This window comes from Idiotropiscis lumnitzeri, chromosome 18, assembly GCF_059441095.1.
Source record: "Idiotropiscis lumnitzeri isolate Australia: NSW breed Sydney's pygmy pipehorse chromosome 18, RoL_Ilum_1.0, whole genome shotgun sequence".
Lineage (NCBI taxonomy): Eukaryota > Metazoa > Chordata > Actinopteri > Syngnathiformes > Syngnathidae > Idiotropiscis > Idiotropiscis lumnitzeri.
In genome coordinates, this window is record NC_142408.1 from 1,548,353 (window position 1) to 1,566,931 (window position 18,579).

The 18,579-nt window shown below is 43.6% G+C and overlaps 1 protein-coding gene across 5 annotated transcripts; it reads right to left on the reverse strand.

Moving 5' to 3' along the window:
• Positions 1-1,108: 1,108 nt before the first annotated feature.
• Positions 1,109-17,442, reverse strand: rfx3 (regulatory factor X, 3 (influences HLA class II expression)). Of its 5 annotated transcripts, none has more exons than XM_088281338.1 (17): positions 17,278-17,442; positions 10,885-10,994; positions 10,721-10,809; positions 9,390-9,630; positions 8,570-8,644; positions 6,054-6,235; positions 5,857-5,976; positions 5,650-5,774; positions 5,464-5,579; positions 4,901-5,016; positions 4,668-4,822; positions 4,483-4,580; positions 4,199-4,348; positions 3,705-3,913; positions 3,474-3,627; positions 3,129-3,171; positions 1,109-2,859 (listed from the first exon to the last, which is right to left on the reverse strand). In XM_088281338.1, exons 2-17 carry the CDS (start codon positions 10,987-10,989, stop codon positions 2,579-2,581), a joined length of 2,259 nt encoding a protein of 752 aa, XP_088137464.1. In that variant the 5' UTR covers positions 10,990-10,994; positions 17,278-17,442; the 3' UTR covers positions 1,109-2,578. The 5 variants fall into 5 exon arrangements, with proteins under 5 accessions (XP_088137464.1, XP_088137462.1, XP_088137463.1 ...); XM_088281336.1 differs by having other exon boundaries at positions 9,390-9,633; XM_088281337.1 differs by lacking the exon at positions 17,278-17,442 and adding an exon at positions 13,405-13,584 and having other exon boundaries at positions 9,390-9,633.
• Between the last annotated feature and the right edge of the window lie 1,137 nt (positions 17,443-18,579).

The window sequence follows — 18,579 nt, forward strand, 5'->3', positions numbered from 1 at the left end:
ATCGACGTGTTGTGGATTTATACAAGAGGGAGTTGAGATTTACATTAAAACCACAAAAAAAAAAAAAAAAATCCCCCTCAAAACGATAACGTAAGGCAAAGATCCAGTGCAGTCCTATCTGACGCAAATCTCTGGCCCCTTTCAGCAAATAACGGCAGTTTTCAACTAAACAAGTCAACAAAAAGTCATCACGCACAGTCTTTCTGTACAGTAGTTTTGCACTTTTGCGGGCAAATCGTTCCTTAACTATACCCGAGCCAAACGCAATAAATATCAATAAATAAACAATACAGAAGATTGGTCCCGACCAAAAGAAGTGTTTTCCTGTAATCTCAGTAGTGTCCACAACATAGAAGGCTTTTAACAGTTCAAGTATCGACGGTACAGTCCACGTGCCTTTTTTTTTTTCTTCCCTTTTTCAGTCTACTTCACACAGCTAGCTCCACAATCAGAAAGCGACACGTAAATGTAGTGTAGAAACATTGTATATATATACTATACATATAGATCTAGAATTCATATATCTCTTTGAATATCAGAAAATATCTACTTTTGGTCCTTACTGTACAAAGATGACCAAATGGGGGAGGGTAGGCTTCGGGGGAGTGTTTGATGGGTGTAAAAATGTGTCAGAGGTGCGAGAAAAGCAAAAAAAAAAAACAAAACAAAAAGCGGGTTTTCCCTCTGTGCGGTACAGTGCCAACGCTTTTGTGTGTTTTTGTGCGTGTGCAATAAGGTTTGGACAGACTGTGCTGCAGTTGTTGGGGGGGGGGGGGGGGCTGGCACCACTGGCTTGAGGTAGGGTGACTGATGGATGTGTTCCAACAACACAAAACAAACAAAAAAAAAAAGTTGTGAATTTCGGTTCTCACGCGCACTTTACTTGAAATGGCAAAGGTGAGAACAACAGCAAGGCAGAGTGGGAGTAAGAAAGAAAAGCACGAGCACTCGGAAAAACGACTACAGTAGGAAGTAGAGGGGCAACGTTGATTATCAGATTGAGCGGATAATCGTTTTCGAGACCTTGTTTCATCTTAAATTGTCCAAATCGTAGATTTCTTTCGTCCTCCGTTTGTGTGTTTTCGAAATAGGACATTTGCAAACATGTGGGAAATAGAGATAACGTTTTCGCAGATTTTCGGACATGTTACAGAACAAACCGGTTCGCTCTTATTTTGAGATGTCTTGCTTTTTAATATAGGGCATAGAAATGAAAACTTGTTTATTTATCCGATTCCAAAACTATCGACAAAATAATTGGCAGATTATTTGATGATTAACATAATTTGTAGCAGCCCTAGGAGGAAGTGAGGGGGAGCAGGAGTGAATAGAAGGTGAACGGAATGGCAGCAGGCCGGAGGGATACGATGCCGCAAATTACGGCGGGAACCGGAACGAGAGCAGGAGTAGGCCTGGCAAAAGGAGCCGGAACAGGAGCGAACATGCGATTAAGAGAATTCAAAAGCTTAACGACGCTAATCCGGACCGAAGCAAAAGCGGCGGCATCCCCTCGGTCCAAACGGCCCAAATTCGAAAGCCCGCTCTGTGGACGGGACGCAGTCATAGGAGAAAGAGGAAAAAGACGGGCGGGCGGGTTGTCGTGTGAGGATAAGGCACTGTGATAAAGCCGAGGTACATGAAATCCCTGACATTCCTTCTGCTCTGTGACATGGCACACAAAATATTGGCTCGCCTTCAGCCGCCTCGTTTACATCGATTTTTTTTAATCATTTTTTTGGTCCTTTGTGAGATATTTGATTGAGACAGAAAAATGCAAAAAAACAAAACAAAAAGGAGAGCATGGGTGTGTGTGTGTCCAGAAGGCTGATTTCATGATGACGTGGACGAAGGCAAACGTTCCGTTGCGAGTGCATAATAGGCTAGCGGCAAGGGTGGTGGGGGGGTCTTTGTACAGCCAGGTCGTGCGAACGGTATCGCTTCTATTTACAAGAGTAGCAGCAGCGCTCATATTCCTCAAGGAGGGCGAGGGGGGGGGGGGGGTCCACGCATGGACTCTTTATGATGCAGCTTGTGGTACAAAGGCTAGTGCTGGTCCAAATCCGCACGTACGGCGACATACAATCCTCCGAAAATGTGGCAAATGTTTACGTTTCAACTAATTATTATTCTATATTCTATTCTATATTATTTTATGGGAAAAACGTTTCTCAATGTGTGCCAGTGACGTATAACAGTACAATTAAATACAGAAGGTACGTATTTGAGTAATGTACCGTATATGTCCTGGCTCAGCAAAGTTTGGGAAACTTATTCTAGTTTAACAGATAGCACCATGAAATTTTTGGGTTGTACTAATTCGAAGTCAACGTCTGTACAGCGGGCCGCATTTAAACGCGTAGACATCAGTAGTAGAAAGCCGATTTTCATTAGACCCTGTGTTTCATTTGGTCCTCTTCCGCCAGCAAATTCTGCAAAGACTCAAGGCAGGACGCAGCATTCAGAACAGAAACGGGAAAAACCGCATCCGTCCGGTGTCGGACCCGAGTGCAGGCGGACGGACGTAAAGGTGGCGACTGACGGATATTTCGACGAAGCGAGACAGTATCGGCCGTCGCCGTCAAACGGAGGCGTAGGTGTTGCCCGTGGCGCTGCAGTGGCGGATGGTGGGGGTGCCGGCCGAGGGGGTCGGGATGTGTTCGCTGTGGTCCCGCGGGGGTTGTGGTACCGAGTGCAGGATGCTGGGCTGGACCACGCCCACCACCGGGTGGGATCCGTCCTCCAGGGCGCCCACCTGAATCACTTGGATCACCTCGTGCTCCGACTTTTCCCGCTTGGCCAGAGGCTCCCCGGATTCCTCGGGCTCCTCATCTAAATCGCTGTCCATGCCGCTGGTTTCATCTGGCGCGGGGGACAAAATGAATCTTTTCAACTTTTAGCACGTTATCCGGCGTGCAAAGATGCTGCCGCACAGCACCATGGTATGACTTTGTTGAAATTCAGCGGGGACTCGAATTCCCTTTTTTTTTTTTTTTTTTACCCCACCACAGTAATTTGGGGCTTGCTTAAAACTTGAAAGTCAAGACTTGCGCATAAATTGTGACTTACTCCAACCTCATGTAAATTGCTACAACTCAAGATATTGAAAAAGAATGCAGGAACAAACGTACCTTTATCGATGTTTGTAAGCGACAGGCTGTTCAGGCTGTCGAACTGAAAATAGAAAAAAATCATTTTACGTTCAAAAAACAAATTGCATCTCTAGATGGCCAAATTTCACAGAAATAACAAAGTAAAATGAGTAAAAAAAAGAAAAATGTTGCGAGTGAAATGTTAAAATTAATTCATTTAAATGAGGCTAACCTCCATGGGCTGGTACAAATTATTTTTTATTTAATAATAGACACGCCTCTAATGTAGCATATAATGTTCTGTATTCTAAAAGTTGAAAATAAAAAAAAAAAATAATTCGTCCCCTCGAACTACGCAATGTAAATCCAAGCCGAATGCCATACCTCGCCCATGACGCCAATGGGTGTCTCTCCCGTAGCTTGAGCCACCCGATGCTCCACCAAGTAGAACATGTACTCGTCGTAGAGCAGGCGGATCAGGTGAAAAGAACCGAAACTTGCAGCACTGCGCAGGGTCAGGTCCCTGATGACCATCGAGCTGACGCGAGGGAAAAAAAAAACAAACAAACTCAACAACTGCCTTTTGGGGCTGATTGGCCGCGCGTGTTTGCTGACCTGTAGAAGGACCATTTGAGTAGGAACTGGCGGGCCGCCTTTGGGAAGCTGGGCCGCTGCTCGTAAGGCTTCAGTACTTGAGTGACCACGTTGTCCAGCCAGGCCGCCCACTGCTCCAAGGAGCTCTGCTGCTGTAGCGTCGCCTTGAAGTCCTGCTCCAAGTGCTGAACCATGCCCTCCTCGCACTGGCACACCCACGACGCTTGCTCCTGCTCACACCGACACCGGGGGGGGGGGGGGCGTGAATTCCCGACGCTCGCTCATGAATGAAAAACTGACGTTTATTCGACTTAACGAAAAATGAATGAAATGAAATTAAAATGTTTAAAAGATAAAAGAAAAACCTGAAAACACAACCTCCTTCTCAGTTAATATCAAACGTGTGACATCAAAGTTCATTTCAAATGCAAAACAAAACTAGCTGTATTTATAAAACAAAAGTCCAAATCAAAATCAATTCCAAACTATTATTTCCAAGCGTGCACGGCACCGACCTGTACGTTGGCAAAGTCGACCCGGTTGAGGTCGCTCAGCATCTGGTTGATTTGCGACGTGTTCTGCAACACGGCGCGTGCCGCTTGAGCCAGGTGGTTCAGAGATGTGTATCGGCGTAGTGTTTGCGCAAAGGCACTAACAGCGGCAACCTGATTTCCCCCCCCCCAAAAAAAAAAGTTTGACAGTTTGGTTCCAAATACGCCTCTCCCACCTCCTTCAGTTCATAAACTCCAAAACTTTTTCATGTGCCACCTACAGAACCGGAGAGGAACAATATCATCACCTTGGTCTGGATCATCCTCTGCGGAATCGCATTCATGGCATTATTGAGCCAACTTTCCAGGCTTTTGGCAAAATTGCGAATGGCTTGAGTCAAGGCACCTGTCGAGTCGAGAGGACGCCAAAGAAAAATGAGCGCGACGACATTGCCCGAGAGGTACGATGTGGCGATTCTGTTGGGTGGCTCACTGGGAATGGGTCTCAGGACATCCGGGATGAGGATCTCCACAAGGGCCTGGTACATCAGATGGTCGCAGGTGCTCATCCACTTGAGCGCGGCTTCGTGTCGGCACAGCGCCAGCAGCTGAGCCTGCGGGAGTCGGGCCTCAATCTCGCTGGTGCTGCTGCGCGTCACACAAATAGAAGCGGTCAATTTTCAGCAACGCCGAGAGATCTTTCCATTCACGCCGTCCGCACGTCACCTGTTTTCTGTTATAGTGGCGCCCTCTACTGAGTCGGGCGGAGTATAACGCCAGAATGTTTGCCAAAGCTTCTCAATGAGACTAAACTGCAGGTTGATGACCACGTCCAGGATGGCCTGAGAACAAAATCAAGGGAATAGAGAAGAGCAGTGAGTCGCAGAAAACCGTCGGGGTATTTATGGATATGAGCGTTTCAAAAGAAGTGAACTCAATGACCTGATCATGATTTTCCTAAGCAAACGACTTTATGATGAGAAAATTCTAAATGCCAGCAGTTGGCATTTCCAAAAAGATCTTACTGTAAACACACACAACCTTCGTGACTACGTTTGATTGTGTGTGTTCAGTGCTTATAGTTCCAAATCGCTTGGAACTTGATGCGAGCGTTTATGACGGAGAGAAAAACTTGATGGTGCCGATAATGTTGACGACGACGACGACGACAGGTCATTCGCTGACAAGAAGAGGAACACACGTCGTCTATATATCAGGAGTTAACCCCCGCAGCTTAAGGTGTTTGAAAATCAAAATGATAAAAAAAAAAAGAAGGAACTCCATTGTACCTCACAGTGCTCCCTGTAAAGTGATTGGAGAGCCTTGACGTCCTCCGTGCTGACGTTCTCCGGATTGCTCTGCCCCAGGTCCAGGTCGGCAAAGTCGGGGAGTGCCCGTGATGCATCTGTCGCCATAGTGACGGTTCAGTCGCTTGACCGAGATCGTTTCAAATGCTTTATGGGATTTGGACTGACCTAAGAACTGCTGGTGGTGCTGACTCTGCGCGATGACGGTCTGCTCCGCTGCCCCTGGGGGGTTGTGGCCCCCACCTGAGTAGTTCTCTGTGGGGCTGGTGTCAAACTTCTGCACCGGTTTGAACCTGAAATTGTCAGACACGGCAGTTTTACAGAAAGCAACAAGTGCGGAGATGCGCACCAACAGCATGCGCGACCCCGCTTGACCTCTGTTTCTGCTGAACCGGCTGCTGCCTCAGGGCCATGTACTGCATGTCCTCTTGGAGTCTGTTGAGCGGCGAGTCGGGCTTCACGCGTATACCGTAATAATGATATTTGGAGTTGCCCCTGCGAGGCATAAACGGAACGTCATACGACAACAAGCACCGGCAGTCAAAAGACCCGACGGGCCGGCGAGGGTCGACCTTGTCCCAAGGCGCCTTGTGCGGAGTCCCATGAAGATGGAGCGGATGAGTTTGCCGAAGGACGCTGCGTTTACGGGGTCCAGCTTCTGCTCCTGGCAGTGGCGCAGGTAGTGATTGTAGAGGGTAGATCGTGGTAGACTCACACCCTCTGCTGTTTCGTAGTTGTCCAGCAGCCACTGCAGCTGCAGGGAAAGACAGAAACGCTCATCTCAGTGTCTCTTCATTGCTCCAAACACCGAAAGCAACCCGGAAGTGGTTCTCACGCTGCCATACTGTAGAAACATATCATGAAGTTTAACAATGTTGGGATTGAATTTAATTTAATCCCCATTGAAAATTAAAGCAAAGTCAACCGTTGTGGGGACGGAACTTGTTCTGCCATGCAGATGATGCATTTTTGACACACATCAATAACGTCACGTCATTTACATTAAATGACGTTGAGGAGTGGTTGTGTCGTTACAAAAACATTTCTACCTCCTCCCATCTGGCTCCTCGCTCCTTGGTAGAATTTGTGTTGGGAGGCGCGTTAGGATGTAAACAGAGAACTGAGGACCCGGGAAGTTGCAATTACAGAAATCAGATGAGTGTATAGATTTACAGTGGCTGGAAAAGAAAAACATAAGTGACGCCCTCAATTGTTTTTAAGATAGGAGACATAGATGTAATTCCAAAGTCATGTTACATTATGCTTTAAAATATACATTTTACATCAAATGTAATCCCCCTTCCCCCCAAAAATGGGAAAGGTCCCAATCCTGCATTAAAACGTATCGGATCAGCAAGCACCAACCAATATCACCCGATACCGGCTAACCAGTTATCAACATTTTGGTATTGTGCTTCGAACGCAGCGAAGCGCACGTTGAGGGATTTTGGGTGATAAGGGTCCTTATTATGACACCTGTGGAAGGGGGAATGTTGCTGTGAGGAGCCACGAGTCTTGTCCCGGAGGAGAACGTCTTTGCTGGATTTTCTTTCCCTCGTGACAAAGGTATGTTGCTTTTGGTTGACACAGAACGTCGTTTACTACTTTAATGGTGGAAAATGTCATTTATTAAATCGTTTGTGTTCGGATATAGTCGTCTTTCTTTGCGCCGTCGAAACTCGAACTTCGAGCTAGCGCTAGCATGCCAGAGTCGTCGTTTTACTCCCGATGGCTAAATCCGCGTGCACGTCACTGCGGCAATGCCGCGCGCAGTTTGCCGTTATAAAACAAATGGCATGTGATTGTACTCGATTTGGGGGTTATTGGCGAATGTGGTTCGTCCGTGTGTAGTGTTGAACCTTTCCTGCTTGCCGCCTAACCATGGTCGGGAGACGCATGGAAAACGCTCCTCATACCGAGCACTGAGAGCCAGGTATGGCACTGCGGTCTCGGGCTGAACCATTAATCGTTTTGGGACCGATTTTTTCCCCCAAGATCGTCAAAGCTGAGGTTTGTACCCCACATGCACGTCGTATAGATTTATTTATAAAAAAAAAAATAACGTCGTGCCGGAAGTAATTTCTTTCGCCGCTGCTTGAATGCTCGGCTAGGGGTCGCTAACGTGAAATACAGCTTCGGAAAGGACCCAAAATATGTGCATAGGTGTACAGTCGTCTTAGAACGAAAGTCTAGTTAAAATTGCGTTAGGGTGGAGAGCCAACGGCAATGGACAGAAATTTATTTTAAATCAATACGTATCTAGTTCTAAAATAAAATGGGTAGATGAGCATTTTTTTTGCAGACGCTCTCAGACCGGAATACGTAATCGCATGACGTCATCACGACTAAGCGGTTCGATGTTAAACATATTAAATATTTATAACCTCAGCAAAAATATTTGCACTATTTTGCACCACAGAGAACTGCGTTTTGAGCTCTATGCAATAATAGTTCTCAAAATTATATCATCAATCAATTGAGCTTTGATAGGGGGACAATGATTTTATAGACATTTATATACAAAGAAAATGTACATTAGTACAAAATGTAAAAGATTTGGGGGTTAAAAAATGCATTTTCATATGCACAATTACACATAAATAAAAAATCAATCAAACATAATCTTCTGACCCAGTGTACATGGAAAAAGAAAACCAGAACTGATAAAGTGATCAGAGCATGTATGTTGTGATGATGTTCGATTTGACAGCCTTTGTGCCCATGGTGAATGTATAATTTCACATCCAAGTGAGTACGCAATTATTTAGAATTACAAGAAAAGTTGCGCTTGATTTTTTTCTTCAAAAATAAATGTACAGCATCAGTACAGGGCGATACTGCAGAGCCAGTTAGCGGAATTGGTATTGGGGCCAAAAAGGGGTATCGGAACAGCACTCGTAATAACATACACAAAAAAGCCAGTAAACCACCGATTTGTAATCAAAAACAAGAATTTAACGCCAGTAAGAAAAAGAGGCATGCAGCGAACCAAAATAGGGAACGTAGAGTTGAGAGCGGCAGGAGAAAGCGGGCGCGCTCGAGAGAGAGCGAGTTGAGCACAGGTCAAGGTCCAAGCGTTGCAACTTACATGGCTGTTGAGCAGCGAGCTTCTCTGACTGGATAAACCCTCAGATTTTTGGAGCGTCTCAATCGCCATTTCAATCTGACAAAAACCACCAAAGCACAGGACAACAAAATGTAAGAAGAGGGAAACAAAAACAAAAAGACAGGAAGGTAAAACTAACAAATGGCTAAAATAAAGAAAGTCTACGAAAGACCCCAAAGCAAGCGCTGGTACACCCAAGCAGAGCAGAATTAAAAATAAATTCAAAAATTGACCATTACATTAAGAAACACTTTTTAAAAATACAGAAATGTGGATTTAAGAATTGGCCTTCCTAAAATCCTCCATGAATTCATATGGAACGAGTGAAATGAATGAATCTTTGTTGCTTTGTTAAGGCAGGAAATGAATTTGAAAGAGATCCAATTGGCGTGCTAATAACAGAACTCTTTCAGACGACCGAACCTTCCGGATTCCATTGTGACAGTTCAGACTCAGATCAACAATACAAAAACACAAGTACAAATTGAGCAACTATTAATTCTTCTTCTTTTGCTTTCGAGCTTTGAACCGATTGTCGAAAAACCTTCGCGGTGCAAAGGAGTAAAACATTTCATAAAACGGTGGCCCCCAACCTTTTTTTTCCCACCTCGGTCCGCTCATGGTAGAACAGATCGAGAACCGGCAATGATTGGGGTTTTCCGATCAGAAACTACTCGCTATTGTGGGTGACAGGGATGATGATGTAATTTTGCTAATAGTGAACAGCGACTATGATGGGGATTATTGTTCTACGTACGAAAGTGAGGATGTCATCGGGGGTGCTTCTCGTTGTGCCACTTACAGTCGCCGGGGAGGCCCGTGCAGTCTGGGTAGCAGGGTGGGCACCGGCGTTGTCCATGAGGTAGGCACCGGAACCGCTGCCGATGACCTGACCCCCCGCCAGGCCCATGCTCACGCCGCCGTTATTGGCCATCCCGTGGGAGGTGACCACCGTGGACACTTGGGACGAGCTCCCTTGCGTGTCAAAGTAGCTCCCGCCGCTGTTCTGGCTGTACAGCTGTGGCTCCGAGTACGAGTAGGTTCTTCTGTTTGGGAAGGTGATTTTGGTACATAGGGGCCACATTTGATTTGTAAAAAAGACAAAAGTGTGAAAAGAAATCAATACAAATGTAAAACATGTCACATGTTTATTTTAATAATGAAATAAAAGCTCGATTTTTTTTTTTTTTTTATTGGATTTAGAGTTAACTCATTTAATAGGATAGAAATGTGTAAGAACATCTTTCTTACAATAATTAATTTTAATGTGCTACTTCAGGTGCGACTGATATTTGTCAGAAGAAAAAAATGGATAACTGATTAATCGGATAATGAATTAAAAAATATGGAATTAATAAAGCAACAAACAACTTGGTTTTTGGACCCTCAGTGTTTACAACAATATATAAGAATAAATAATCGAAATTGCAGGCAGATCATTTAGTATTTGTTCAACAGAGAGAATGAACGGCAAAAATCTGCCCTTTTTTTTTCTCTGGAGGGTGTTTGAACATAATTATCTTTGTCTTATATTGTAATACGTTTCAAATATCAATCGATTAAATCGGCCAGACGATTACTCAGTCAGGCCCTACTTACACCAAATCAATTAATTTGAACAACAAATGAATGATAAATAAAAAGGACTACATCAAACATTTTAGTGAACACATTTTTCTAATCATTACAGGACTCTCGAGAAGATAAATGCTCAATAAACCAGAATAAAAGCAGATGAAGTTATTTATTTGACGACATACAGCCTGTAAGTGATTCAGCGTTTTGAGGCATACTCAGCCACCAGCGGGTCTGTGCACGGTTTGCGTGCATGTGTCCACATGTCACACGATGTGTGTGTGTGCGGCTCAGCGCTTCAGCGGCACTGCCTTGGCAAGCCCCCAGTGGGATGCCATCTTAACCGCAGCACTTCAATAAACAGGTGGCCTACTTCTGGTCATGTTCAGGTGACTGCGTGCAGTAGCGCACAAGCGCGCTCTCGCCACCGCCACCATGTGCTCGTGACATCGATGGCGGCGCGAGAAGACTCGAGGGGCGAGTCCTCAGGCCGTCGGGACGTAATCCCTCCCTGTGCGTGTGCGTGTGCGAGCGCGCAAGGGTGGAGGCCTGACTCACATGTTGCCGTTGGTGTAGACGCCACTGTTTTCCTCCACGTACTGCACCTGCGCCGGGTAAACATGCTGGACCTGTTGAACTGTCTGCGTCTGGAATGCAATCGCCAAGAAACGCATTAAAGATCCCGGCGCGAATGTTCGTACGGGACGGGTGACGGTGTGAACCTGTTGGACAGGCAGCTGCTGGGTGGAGCCGGCTGGCTGGACAGGCACGGTGGTCTGAATGGGGACGGTGGAGGTGGAGTCAGCGCCGGCTTCAGGGGTCTGCATGGCGCCTGAGAGGACAAAAAAACAAAGATTAATAAGAATTTGGTGTATTGACCATAATATGTATGGAAGAATATTTTTCATGAACATTTCCTCAAATTGTCAGAAGATGTAGTATTGAGCACGTCTGCCTCACAGGCAGAGGTTGTGGGTTCAAATCTCGGCCTTCCTGTGTTCCTCCACCTCATCCACAAACAAACTCACGCATGTGCCTGGGATTGGCAGGCAACCATTTTTGACATGTGACCTTTAAAAAAAAAAACAGGTTTAAGTAGCTCTCTTGGCAATCATTCGACAAGTCGGATTTCCATTTGCCCAGTTTCACGTTTGTCACGGTGCCTTTCCCGTTCTTGGTTATTGATGAAAATGTCGTGCGACTTGTTGCTGTGGCTCAACTTCGCCTTTTCAGATTCTGATTTCTTGTCATTACGAGTGAGGTGCAGACGTGTTTGAGAATGCCGTCTGATGCGAACAGACTTCTTTAGAAATCCAACAAGCAAATGGGTATGGCAAAACCGGGCAAGGCGTTGACCTACAATTACAACAACCGTTTCATAGCCTTGCTCTTGGCTGCTTTGCATCACGTCCTAAGCGTGCACGTTCTTCGTTGTTTGTCCAATCATATTTTTGGTCATTTTAAATAGCTAATCGGTTATCAGAAGCAATAGTGCTGCCACGGTAATTTAGCATCCCAAATTTTCTTTAACCACTCAGATTTCAAATTGGGCCTTGGTTGGTCAAAGCAAAACTTTTTAGGCAACTGAGCATCGGTGGTGAGAATGAGACATTTTATTGACTTTTACCAAACGCACGGCACACCGCACTCTAATTATTCCATTATTACGTCTTTTGAATTCTTACTGGAAGACCACGAAGGAGTCCCTGTCTTGACAAAATATTTTTTGTTCGTTTCAGGGTGGCCATGATACTCACTCAGTCTACAAGATGAGAAATTTGTACCTTAAACCAAAGCGCTGGCTAGTCAAACCATGCAGAGGCCCCATAACAGGCTCATCCGTCTTGGCGGAATCGATGCCACCTGTTCTGTGCCGCGTGGTACTCGATGTACCGAGCAGCTCATGCATCAGCGGCACATGGTCCCGTCTCCAGGTCAGCGGCCATAAAGCCGGTTAATATGTAACAAACTCCAAATAGACGCGGCTCCTCATTGCTTTGGTAACCTGCATGAGGACACGTTTAAAAGACGCTCGGCTGTGGAATCGGCCAGGTAGCTTTGGCGTAAATCCTGCTAACAGCATGGAAGAACACAATTTTGTAATCGTGAGTTAATAAATCGAATAGAATTTAGTCGTAAGACTGTGACATGGCGAATGCCTCCTAGGAGGATTGGGGGGGGGGCTCCTCTCATCAGTTTCCATGAGCAAACCTCTCTTGGTTAATTAAGCCGGTTTTCCTTATAGTTTCCACTCTCTCCGGGCACAGCCTTCTTCTTTCCCATTATCTTCCCGTATCAGACTGGGCCTTTTTCTGGAGGTGTTTCTTTGAGCTTTCACTCGCATTAGCAGTTAGGCCGGCTGACCTCAAGTTGGAATACGAAGCCGAGTCAATCTCTGCACCGAGGTGCAGAAAAGGAGGATTATTTTCGCCTCAGCTACTTTATGAAGACATACAGTAATGACAGAATGAAATGGATTAGGGCTGCAACTAACCAAATAGTTTAATAATTGATTATGAATGAATTTAAAAAATGTTTTAATAGCCAATCCTTTATTAAAAAACAGGACATTATTTCAAATTAACAGTGCAGAAAACATTAATTGAGTATCATTCAGTAACTGGTTTGGTCCACAACATCTCAGAAAAGAGACAAAAACATTAATCAGTGTTTTACAAAGTAAAAGCAAATCAACACAAATATAATCAATCTGCTATCATGGAGGAAAATAGAAATCTGAGAATATTTACTGTTGATAAACCAGAATTACGCAATAACTGTCAATTAACTTTAGAATTGTTTAGTCATCAATTAATCGTCAAAAATAGAGTAAAAAAAATGGATATATTTTTTGCTTCAATTCTGTGGACATGGTGCTGCTCCTTCTTGTGTACATGGCTTGGCCACCTGGTGGCAGTATAACGACATACGAACATACATGGAGTCAGTCAAAACGCCGTCAAAGGCTTTCGATCATTTTGAGACAAACAAAGGCTAAAACGATTACTCGATTATTAAAATAGTTGTCAATTCATTTGATTAGTTGTCCATTAATCGATTAATTTTGACACGGGTTGTTGGCAGGCTGATGTTTAACATAAATGAACAGAGATTAAGCAATTGTTGAACCAAAAAGCCGACCAAATGATGGTTAAAAAAGAGAACCCCTGCATCACGCAACTAAATTCCCGGGTTGCCTCACCCCAACCCCCTACACACACGCACGCACACACCAAACACACCTTCTGCTTCACCATTCAGGCACACTCCCTCGTGGCCCACTTAAACGCTGTGCTCCGCCGAGCAAGTGCAAGCCCTACAAAGACACACAGGAACAAAAGAGACAGAGGAGGGCAACATTTTTGCGCCCTGCACCCGCACGCCCAATTCAATTCCTCTCGCTAACGTGACGATGACGACAAGCGTGAGGTTCCCCCTTTGAGGAAATGCTCGCCGATGTACTTTTTTAGCAAGTTGGCTATACTGAGTCATGACTTTTTAGAGCGGTTGAACAACTTTACCCGAGACAGGGCGGGGATCTGGTGACAGTATTGCAGAGAAACAGAGGAAGACGAGAGAAGGCAATCAATTCAGTTTAAGAGAATGCAATATATTTTATATATTTCATGGGGGGGTTTAGCCCTAATACTTATTTTTGCATTAAGATTTCAATGGGAAAAAATAAACTCAGTTGCACCAAAATAAGACAACTGTTCCATTTTATTTTTAATCATGTACAGAAATGTCACAGGTTTAAAAAAGTTCAGAACTCGTAGTCAATTCTATGAGAAAAAAGTAATATTTTTCCCCTCAATATTGTAAACATTACCCTGGAATATTGTTACTATATTTTTATATGAATCAAATGTAAAACAGTTTTTCCACATTTTTATTTAGCTTTTCAATAATTATGTAATTTTTTAATAATGTAAAAATGTTTACATTTTTTTTCTGGTAATATTATTAGCATTGTGCAACAGATGCTTGATTAATCGATTGACTAATAACTAATCGATTATCCTGGAGTCCTTAAGGAAACATACAGGGATGGGGGGGATGGATTTTTTGTTTGTAATTTAATTCATTAATTCTTTGAATTGAATGTATCTATCTATATAAAATTTGTGGCAGCCATAATTGTAATTTTTTAAAAATCTGACTATTGTCCTGCAATTATATTATTGGGGGAATATTAAACATTTTGCAATAAAGCTGTAATTTTACCAGAATTTGTAAAAATATTTAGAATTTATTTTCTTGTAAAACAACTTTTTTAATATGAATATGGTGAACATTTTCTAGTTGTATTATTGTTATGTTGGCGAGTGCAGATATTTTTCTAAGCGGCTGCCTTGACCACCCGTACTCGCATGAATTTTGGTCGCTGACACTACACAATTACCTGTTTTATCCACAGGTCGGCCTACATACATATAATCATGAATTTTATTCAGCTTGGTTTCAAATCAAGACCAGAGCTGGTTCTGGCAGGGCCACCACAACTTGCCTCATGGTGGCTCAACACCCAAAAGACACTTACTGGGTGGGACAAAAATAGTCCAACGATTCCATTTTAACATGCAGGAAAAAAAAATGTCACATAAAACAACAACAGCAACAACAAATCCTGACTCATGCAAGCATAAGATCAGACGAGGCTTCGGGCCAGAACTCGGTCTCCACTTTCACTGACAACCTAACATGTCTGTCTGCTTGGGTCAGGGTAGACCGCAAACAGAATACAGGACGCAGTCTGCTGAGCCATGAAAATGGATGGCTGCATAATTGAATTAATCAGCCCCCTCTTTTAGTGATTAGAAATGCAACAGGATCCGGGCGGCAGGTGGCACGACGCTATTCCTGCCCGGCCAGATGACAGGTAAGAGGTAACATGAGCTGATAATGAGAAGTCCCCAAAATTCTGTGTGTGTCACTGAACAGGAAGAAGTGGGGTAGGAGCCCGGGGTGGGGGGGTTTGCCGACCCAGTTTTGGTGGTAAATGCCAACAGATCAATATGTTTGTATTATTTACTACCGTGCTACTTTAATCTAATTGCTTTGGCTTCTGTGCGGTCGCTATGCCTTGCATATTTTTCAGTCTTTACAAGATGTCTTCAAGTACATCGAGGTGGTACCACCTGTCGCAACTAACAATCCCCCCCCCCCACTCCCTCACCTGCTCCTCCTCTTGCCTGACAGGAAGTAAGCAGCAGCTGGTAAGAGAAACACTAAACAACAGTGAAAAAAATGGTGATGATAAGTAAATCAGAGAAACCCAATTAACGCAAAAGGTGTGAGAATGTAATCCTTAATAGTTATTTTGGTAATATTAAAAAAAAGTGGTGTATAGACACCATTTCGTAGCAGACAACGATGTCACAATCATGATGCAGAAATTTTACAATAACTAGGTAAAAGTTATTCACTTGTCATTAAAAAGCAAGGAGAGACGTTTTCGGATGGCTATCGATACGACACATGACAATATTGTTATTTTGTCACCATCAATTGCTTTGCTCACACCTAAGGACGTTCACAGTCTCAGACGAAAAACTGACTGAATGCAATTAGAGTTTTAATGGAGACACAGCACGCTCCTCGTCATCTTGGTCATTTAAAGTATATTGCTAAAGTCATCTCAGCAGTTTTACATCTGGCCTTAGGACACCATCAAACACTTTTGATAGTATCACAAGTCTGAGACAAGACTGTGATTGAAAACTCCACCACTTGTCTTTAAATCTGAGCAAATGTTACATGACTTTTCCGGGGGTATTGTCCAAATCTTCTCATAGTCTTCTCATGTACAGGTAGCTTAAGTTTAATAGAATCTTTCCAAATTGACCCTAGTCCCCATTAAGTCTCCACGTCATTATCGGGTATTTTAACAACAAAGATATCACAATTCAACCAATTGTACTACAAGAAAAACACTATATACTCTCGGTTCATATAATTTGCTTCCATGAGAGTAACAATATCACCCTTTGATGCAGGTGTACTGACACGATCATTACAATATGTGGCGATTTTAATATGATCATTTCCCAAGTGTAATAGATTGTTTCCTGTCTTCCACTTAAAAGCCATACAAACATTAGCTAGTATTTTCACGACAATATCATGATACAAGCAACTATCTGACAACACAATTAAGGTCAAATCTGTCCACTGATCAATGATGCTGTGTCAATACAATCGTCGATAAAACCATGCATTGCGATATTTTGACACCACCTCCCAAGTCAAACAGAATTGTTCCAAATTGAGCGTTTTCCCCCACTAAAAAGCCACACCGCCATTGGACGCACAGGTGTTGCTTTTTGTAACCTTCCTCGCACCCGAAAACGTCGCTTCGCCTCGCGTTATCATCCACTTCATCAGCCTCAGAAACCACAAAGAGGAAAGAGGGGAAGGCAGCTAGCGGCGCTGCTATCACGCTTTTCCCACCCTTTAAGACAAAAGGGAAAGTAATGGTTTAGCTATTATCAGACACGGAGAACCCCAGCTTGAAAAAAAACAACTAACAACCCCCCCTAAAAACACACACACACTTTCGCTCCGGCGTGGTTGTCGTAGTTGAATGGGAAACTGTGGTCACATATCTTCCCGATACAGGCATTGTGAGTGGGGGGTGGAGGGGGGCTGAGACACCTGCTCCAGCTGACCAGCTAGCATCAGGAAGGTGGGGGGGGGACTCGCTAACCCGGAGCTAGCACCTGACTCGAGACTTTTATTTCAACATTTCAATCTAAAAAAAAAACCGTGGCCTCCAAGCGCATTTGCGTCGGTTGGCGGTCGGCTCACGGTACCCGCGCCGCAGACGAGCCCCCTCCCCAAAATAATAATAATAAAAAAACAACCGAGGCGGCGTTAGCTCGCAAGGCTAACACGTTACAAAGAAGCACCCTCGCTAGCAAAAACTGCTACCAGCCATACAGCCAGCCGAGCGAGCCTTCAGTGGACAACACACACACACAAAAAAAAAGAAACGAAAAGGGAAAAAAAACAACAACTCCCAAGCACCGCGTTCACGTCTTAAAGAAATAAAGAGGAAGCGTTTGAATGAGAAGGAAAGGAACAAGTGGGAGTAAAATCAAAGGTTGTTTGCAAACCTGCTTGCGGAGCGGCGGGTGAGTATGAGGATGGTGGCGGAGGTGGTAATGATGAAGCGAGAGCTTGTTGTTGGTGGGTTACAGTCGCCACGACTACGGTGGCTATGGCGCTGCCTCACCGGGCAACAGTTGCTAGAAAACTCCCCGCCAACTGGGAGGAGATTAGCTCGCTCTCACTTAGCGGAAATCATCATCATCATAATAATCATTTTCAAAATGCACGCCTTTTTTTTGTTCATTTGACACCACATACATACGTGGGCAGTGCTTTAATGTGTCGCTCAACTCCAGCAAATGGTGGTTGTAGGGCAACACTTTGATTTAACAACACCAAATCAGCCACTAAAAGCAAACCGTTTTTATTCTAACACTAGTGTACGTATTTTTTAATTAAACAGAGGTGGGGGAAGTAATTCAACCTTGTGCTTGAGTAGCAGGACAGATTGTGTGTAAAAGAAAAGAAAAGGTAAGCCAAAGGTAAAAGTGAGAGAAAAAAGTACAAAAGTAAAAAAATATTTTTACCATCATTTTCATATAGGCCTACAATATATCAATAACTTGGCAATAGGGCCGGATGATATGGCTTTAAAATATTTTCTCAAAACTCCCATTTCAGATTTTAACTAATCCCCCCCCTTCAATAGAAAGAAAAATAAAATAAAAAATATTCCAAACTTGGATAAAGTGGCGCATCTACCCCTGCATTTAATGGTTATTTGAATAATTGTCTTGCAACATGCCACAACCCAGTTACTGAAACCTTTTTCACCTCGTGGAAGAGGGAAAAAAAATTGTATGTTAGCAGAAATGACATCATTTAGTTAATTACTTTGACCTTGTGTAGACAAAACTGATTATTTGATGTGTATTACACATTTTACATAAACATATCCACAGGATGCTGGGCGCCTCTGTGAAAATCGGCCATCCGTTAAACAGATCACAAAATTTTACTCGGACATAAAATTATAATTAACACAATGCAATCCGTGTTTGGTTAAAAAAAAAAAAAAAAAAAACTACTGTATTGCAACATACAATCATGATACACAAACTGTAAAGCATGTTATTACGCTGTGCTTTTACAGTATATATACCATAAAGTGCTTTTTTTCCCCGCCCTTATTTTTTATTTATTTTTTTGTGTGGGCTGGAACAAAAATATTGGCATTGGCATGGTGAATTTGTGTATGAAATTAAAACAAAACAAAATGAAATGGTGACCAAACAAACCCAAAGCAAATGCTTTTTGGAGAAAGCTGTTGTTGTTGCTAAGCAACAAGCGGAACTCCTGCCTGAATC

What these genes read in the sequence shown, in the direction of transcription:
- rfx3 (XM_088281334.1), bottom strand. Translation starts at nt 10,989, where the DNA reads ATGCAGACCCCTGAAGCCGGCGCTGACTCCACCTCCACCGTCCCCATT. An exon ending in AGAGGATGATCCAGACCAAG is followed by an intron (nt 4,349 to 4,482) that starts GTGATGATATTG and finishes GGGGGAAATCAG; the next exon opens with GTTGCCGCTGTTAGTGCCTT. An exon ending in TCGACTTTGCCAACGTACAG is followed by an intron (nt 3,914 to 4,198) that starts GTCGGTGCCGTG and finishes CGGTGTGAGCAG; the next exon opens with GAGCAAGCGTCGTGGGTGTG.